Source organism: Mirounga angustirostris, unplaced genomic scaffold (assembly GCF_029215605.1).
Source record: "Mirounga angustirostris isolate CCGP_5_RB_7025 unplaced genomic scaffold, mMirAng1.0.hap1 SCAF_9, whole genome shotgun sequence".
NCBI classification, from domain to species: Eukaryota; Metazoa; Chordata; class Mammalia; order Carnivora; family Phocidae; genus Mirounga; species Mirounga angustirostris.
The window spans coordinates 41,814,633-41,821,277 of record NW_026991717.1 but is presented as its reverse complement, the minus strand read 5'-3'; the positions used below and the strand labels follow the sequence as shown (position 1 = coordinate 41,821,277).

The 6,645-nt window shown below is 49.5% G+C and overlaps 1 protein-coding gene across 2 annotated transcripts in view; it reads right to left on the bottom strand.

Moving 5' to 3' along the window:
• Window positions 1-942: 942 nt before the first annotated feature.
• Window positions 943-6,645, bottom strand: part of LOC123861116 (cytosolic iron-sulfur assembly component 2A) — a 157,001-nt gene continuing 151,298 nt past the window's right edge. Inside the window, exons 12-14 of one of the 2 annotated variants that reach the window (XM_064570324.1) lie at window positions 5,267-5,356; window positions 5,096-5,179; window positions 943-2,211 (exon numbers count right to left, since the gene is read on the bottom strand). In XM_064570324.1, the coding sequence (XP_064426394.1) occupies window positions 2,131-2,211; window positions 5,096-5,179; window positions 5,267-5,356 (255 nt within the window). In that variant the 3' untranslated portion in view covers window positions 943-2,130. Of the gene's footprint in view, window positions 2,212-5,095; window positions 5,357-6,645 lie in introns of both variants that reach the window. The other variant, XM_064570322.1, reaches the window with a different exon arrangement.

Sequence of the window (6,645 nt, the reverse complement as noted above, 5' to 3'; positions counted from 1 at the left end):
TCCTCTACCACACGTCACTTCCCAGGAGCTCCCGGTGAGCCCCTGTTCCAGAACATTCCCCGCTGACGGATGAGCCCCATCACAGCCGAGAGCCCCTCACAGGCCCTGGGGCCCTGGACCTGGTTCCCAGACTCAACTGTCCTCCAGAGGCTGCAGTGAGGCAGAGAGCTGGTTCTGCCTGAGAACAAGGACACCCAGGAACCACAGGTCAGCTGCACAGCTTCCTCAACACACTGACAGCTCCTCTCCCTTTCTGCCTGGGAGCTTTTCTGAAACTGGGCTGCCTTTCTGTTCCCCTGGGGCCATTTTGCTCTGGATCCATGCACTGACTGAAAGCAGTGTGGCCCACTCCCTCACAGGATTTGCTTCAAACCTGCTGCTGACTCAGCCTCCCTTTCTCCCCAGGCCTTTTCTTTTCGGCCCTTTTTCCTCCCCCACCTCTCTTCTTCCTGGCTCACTTTCCCCTCACGCGCTTTCCAAGACTTCCCCTTTCTTCCCACCTCTTCCCACGTACTTTCTCAGTCTCAGTGCCTCACCCTGACCTCTGGCTTCTAAAGACCTTCTCTTGGGCTTATGGTCAGCGTCACCATTCTTTTGGCCTGGAAAGCAGGGCCCAGATTTCTACGTCATTAAGCCTCCCTTACTTCCAGGTCCATGTAACCCATCTCTTTTTCCTGTCCTTTCTCCCTGTGGGTCCTTCTTTGCCCTTCTCCATCCACATCTTTCAAGAGTCCCCTGCCCCGGGTGTCTGGATGGCTCAGTCAGTTAAGTGTCTGCCTTTAGCTCAGGTCATGATTTTGGGGTCCTGGAATCGAGCCCCATGTTGGGCATCCTGCTTGGTGGAGAGTCTGCTTCTCCCTCTCCCTCTGCTTTTCCCCCCTCCCCCCCTCACTTGTGCTCTCTCTCTTCTCTCAAATAAATAAATTAAACCTTTAAAAAAAAAAAAGTCCCCTGCCCCATCTTGGCCATGGTTGGCAAATATATTTGTTTTCTAGGGCCGCCCTAACAAAGTAGCACAGACAGGTGGCTTAAACAACAGGAATTTATTTTCTCATAGCTCTTGAGGCCATTAGCCTGAGACCGAGGTATTGACAGGGTTGGTTTCTTCTAAGGCCTCTCTCCTTACCTTGTAGATGCCTGTCTTCTCTCTGTGTCTTCACACGGTCTTTCTTTGAGGTCCTATCTCCTCTTCTTGTAAGGACACCAGCACATTGGACTGGGGCCCACCCCAATGACCTCATTTTAACTTAATTACCTCTTTAAAGACCCTTACTCCAAATATAGTCATATTCTGTGGTACCAGGGGTTGGGAGACACAATGGAGCCCCTACCAGCAGGGGCGATGGTAATAGTGGGGGGGGCCACAGGCATTATATGCTGTGTCTGTGCTGACTGGGGGGCGGAAAACCTTTAGGGAAGGATGTAGAAGGCAGGTGCCCTATAGTCCAGAGGGGATGGTTCACTGTGACCTTCTGAGACACCCTCCACTTAGCACCCCAACCCTGGGTGCTCGCCCAGAGTCAGGCACCTGAGCTAAAGAGAACCAGATGGGGATAGCCCTAGAAGAAGCCAAGCATCAGGTAAATCAGAAGTTTAATAAAAGTGAAAAAAAATTACAATACAGTGGGCTACTTTAGAAGGCCTAATATGTTTGTCAGCCCAACATGCTGACTCCATGTGGGTTCTGGGAGGTCACAGGATTGGTCCCTCACACCCTAAGATTCACTTTTCTCACTTGTCTTGTTCCCATGGGGGAGGCCTCTGTCTTTCTGGTGTAATTTTCGACCAGGCTAGTTCTGAGCTCCCTCATCCTGTGAGGAAACCTGCCCGAGTCTGACCTTCCCCCATGATGATGATGTTCATTGACATCATTTTCTCAAGTCCACACCTCACCCGAGGTTCTGAGGTTGGCAGACAGGTGAAAGCCCGTTTTATGGAGAATAAGAGCTTTGAGGATGTCAGGGCCTCCTCCGTAGGAGATGGCCACAGCTCCCAGGGGCTCCCTGCTCCTCTGTAAGTGCTTCTGAACCCTGCAGGCTTATCTGTCTCGCAAAGCGTTCAGGGATGCAGAATGCCTGGGTGCTGGTGACGAGTGGGGACCCGGAGTCTGTGCAGAGAGAACCAGCCCACCTACGAGGTGCTGCTCCTCCTCCGTGGGTGGACAGCTTTCCTCTTGGCGATGTCCTCCTCTGTGTCACTCTCACAATTCCTCTGGAAAAAAAAAAAGAGGCCCAGGGCAAGAGGGTCACAAGAGGCCAGTGATGGGGTTGTGCTGGGCAGCCTGGTTGATACTGGGCCAAGGGGCCTGCAAGCCGGGGAGGTGGGCATTGAGGTGAAGGCTGTTGCTCCGTCTAGAGTCTGGGGGTGGGGTGGGTGAGGGTGGGGAGGGACCAACTGCCTTGAGGCCTCCTTCCCAGGAGGAAGGAAAACAGGCAGCGCATCTGGGAAAAACCAGGCACCAGGAGAAGCCAAATCATAATAATAATGAAGATGATATCTGGTGCTCTTTGTAGCTGCCATGTAACCAAGACCACTTGGGTAAGTGTTCAGGGTCTCCTGAACTCAGCCTGGAGAGGATGGGGGGCAGGGGTGAGCCACAGGGACCTCCCCAACCTCTGATGCCCACTGCTCCATACCTCCTCTGCTCTGACTGGCTTAGGCTGCATCTTTGGCTTTTGGGCTCCATCTTTATGAAAGAGGAAAAGAGTAAAGGGCATTCCATGGCTCAACCAGAGTCAGGGCAACCATCCTGGAGGTCACAGTGCCTTTTTTATTCAGGCCACATCAGTCTAATCAAATTATTTTTTAAAGATTTTATTTATTTATTTGTCAGAGAGAGAGCACAAGCAGGGGGAGCAGCAGGCCGAGGGAGAAGCAGGCTCCCTGCTGAGCAGGGAGCCGGATACAGGACCTGAGCCACCAGGCGACCCCAGTCTAATCAAATTATTAAAATTTATTAAAAGAGGTACTAATTCAGAAAGACTTCAGTGCGTCATAAATAATCTGTTCTTGGATATTCAATTTTAAGGCTGCCTGAACAAAAGGATCTATTATTATTATTATTATTATTATTATTATTATTATTATTATTAAAGGAAATTCCCTTTGAGAAAACTATATAATAGATGTCTGGGACCCAAGCCTTCCTTTTCCACTTGTAGAATGAGCCATTGAGCTGATGGCACTGAGTGGGCTATTTTTAAATGTGTGCACAAGGACAAAAATTAAGAAAGAAATTTACATTCTTTCCAATTATTCTCCAGTCCTGTCTCCCGATGGTCTCCATCATATGAGAACAAGTCACTTGCCATATGCCTTGACAAAGCCTTCTCTCTCTCCTTGCCTGGCTTGAGCCAGTTGGAAATCCAAGGTCAAGATTAACTTTAGCCAGGGGCGCCTGGGTGGCTCAGTCTTTAAGCGTCTGCCTTCGGCTCAGGTCCATGATCCCAGGGTCCTGGAATTGAGCCCCGCATCGGGCTCCCTGCTAGGCCGGAAGCCTGCTTCTCCCTCTCCCACTCCCCCTGCTTGTGTTCCTGCTCTCGCTGTCTCTCTCTCTGTCAAATAAATAAATGAAATCTTAAAAAAAATAAAAATAAAAATAACTCCAGCTCTGCTGAATAGCCACTTTTTAGCATGAGTCAGAGCCAAACAATGAAAAAGTAAGCTGGGGGAAATCTGCCTGTCATTACCGGGGATTTTCAGAGGGAAAGTCCAGTCCCCTTGAATAGCAGATGAGGAGAGCAGTCAGAGAAGGGACATGGCTTTGCCAAAGGCACACAGTTGCTTAGGGCCTCTGGTGCCATAAACCCTCAAATCAAGAGCAAGAATCAAGAGCTTCGGCTGAAGAAAGTGGATCCCAGGATGTGGCGTGGAGGGAGGTCCTGGGATGCAGTCCAAGAGCTGCGGGTCCTGGGGCGCTGTTCAGGGCTGACGGCCCCGTCCGTCCCAGGCAGCTGCCCTTCCTGTGCCATCCCAGACACTTCTGGGGCCTTCCCACATTTGATATGCAGCAGGGAGCATCTGTCCCGGGCACCTCTACGAGCAGAAATACTAACTGCATTCTGAAGCACTTGGCACTGCATTTTAGTCTATGGGGAGATTTTATACAATAATAACTGCTAAGGGCGCCTGGGTGGCTCAGTCGGTTAAGCGTCTGCCTTCGGCTCAGGTCATGATCCCAGGGTCCTGGGATCGAGTCCCGCATCGGGCTCCCTGCTCTGCGGGGAGCCTGCTTCTCCCTCTGCCTCTCTCTCTCTCTGTCTCTCATGAATAAATAAATAAAATCTTTAAAAATAAAAAAATAAATAAATAAAAAATAAAAAAATAAAAAATAATAATAATAACTGCTAATACATACTGAGCACTTCTAATGACAGGCTCTAAGGTTATGTCATCATTTAATCCTCATCACTACTCTATGAGGTAGGAACTGTTGTTAACCCCATTTTACACAGGATGGCATTTTGGCACAGAGAGGTTAAGTAATTTCCTCAAGGTCACACAGCTAGTAAGTGGCCGATATGAATTCTGAAAGTCTGGTTCCAGAGGCCACACTCCTGAGTAAGTTCCTCATTTTAAATGTACATAAACAGTAACAAGCTAGTCAAATATCCTCTAAGTATTATTGTTGTTGTTGTTGTTATTGTTATTGATGGCAATCTAAAGCAAAACAGAAATGGAAAAATTGAAAAACGAACATTAAGCTCTCATTCTATAGTAGATCTTCGGATTATCAGGACTACATTTTGGATTGACTGTGGTAGCCGTGTTATTCAGAGCCCTCAAGGACCCTAGCAGGCTGCAAGTCCTCATGGAAAAGACCGGGGCAGCGAAACGGCTGCAGCAGTCCCTTCGAAAGCCCACCAGGAAAGGATTCAAGATCCTCCAGAAGCCCATGCTGCCCCATCGGAGCGCTCCCCTCCCAGCACCACCCCAGCGGCCCCCCCAAATGTGCAACCTCTGCCGATCACGCAGCACAGAGGACAGAACGAGCAGAACCGGTGAGAAACAGTTAGCACCCACCTGCTCCCTTCCATCCCCGAGCTCCAGGCCACCCCAGAATCCTGCCCAAGAAGAGAACGCTGCATTTACCTACCAGGTCCTCCTCTGGCCTCAGGTGCACCTTCTTCATCAGGGAGCGGGTGAGGTGGTTACACAAGGAGACAATGCTGAAGGAGAGCTGAGGGAGAGAGAAAAGGGGCTGCCAGGTGAGACTGTGCAGAGACCCACCGGGGCCCCCTGCTCCCCACCCCAAACGTTGACACACCTTCCATCGCCTGCGGACATATTGCTTCTTTAAATTCTCCAGGTTGACCACAGACTCCCTGCGGACCAGGGCTTGCTGGTTGTCCACCGGCTGGGAGACAAAGCAGAGCTTGGTGGCTGACACTGGGCTTGGGTCGGCAGCCACCCACCCTCCTTCAAACCCCCAGCCACATGCTGTCCTTAGCCTGACTCTGGCACCTCCTCATAGGGCAGGGCATGCAGAGGGCCATCGCATTGAGGCCAATGGTTACAGATTTCTTTTCTTTTTTTTTTTTTTTTTGCGAGAGAGAGAATGAGAGACAGAGAGCACGAGAGGGAGGAGGGTCAGAGGGAGAAGCAGACTCCCCGCTGACCAGGGAGCCCGATGCGGGACTCGATCCCGGGACTCCAGGATCATGACCTGAGCCGAAGGCAGTCGCTTAACCGACTGAGCCACCCAGGCGCCCTACAGATTTCTCAGCTTTCAGGAGATGCCCCTGGTGCCATTATATTAGAACACAGCCAGACACACACTCTGGCTGGGCTGGAGACTCGTCCCCCCAGAGGGGAAGAATGGGAGGCAGAGACTTCAATCACGGCTCGCTTTGGGGAAGGGTCATTGGACAGCAGTCTAGGATGCCCACTGTGCGCTGGGCTGGTACTGGGCTTAGCAAAACAGAGGGCAAATAGAACATTAGGACTCCGTTCAAAAGTAAATTGAAGGAAATGGGGGCTTCAGTGGAGAGGGAGAGGAAATGGGATGTATAGTTGCCTTTCACAGCCTGGCAGTTAAAGCTCAGCTTAAATCCTGACTTCTCCAACAAGCTGGCCTAGCTTCACTAAGCCTCAGTTTTCTCATCTGTATTATGGGGGTAATAGCTTTATTATGGCATAATTGACATATAAAAAAACTGGACATGTTTAATGTAAACAATTTGATGAGTCCATTCCCCCTTGAATTCCTCCCTTTCTGTAAAACAAAGTTTTCCTAGATCAAAAGATAGGTTTCAGAGGTTCTTTGAACCCCCTGAAATGGTTTGCAAGTTTTAGTGTGCAGACTTGTACATGAATGTTCAAAGCAGCATTGTTCATAATAGCCAAAAAGTAGACACAACTGAAATGTGTATCACCTGATGAGTGAATAAACAAACTTCTCTACAATGGAACATAATTCAGAAATATTATCCACAATATAGTTGAGCCTTCAACAATGCAGGGGTTAGGGCACTGAACCCCTACACAGTCAAAAACCCACATATAAATTTTGACTCCCCAAAAACTTAACAACTAACAGCCTACTGTTGACCAGAAGCCCTACTGATAACATAAACAGTCGACTGACACATATTTTGTATGTGATATGTTTTACGTACTGTATTCTTACAATAAAGCAAGCTAGAG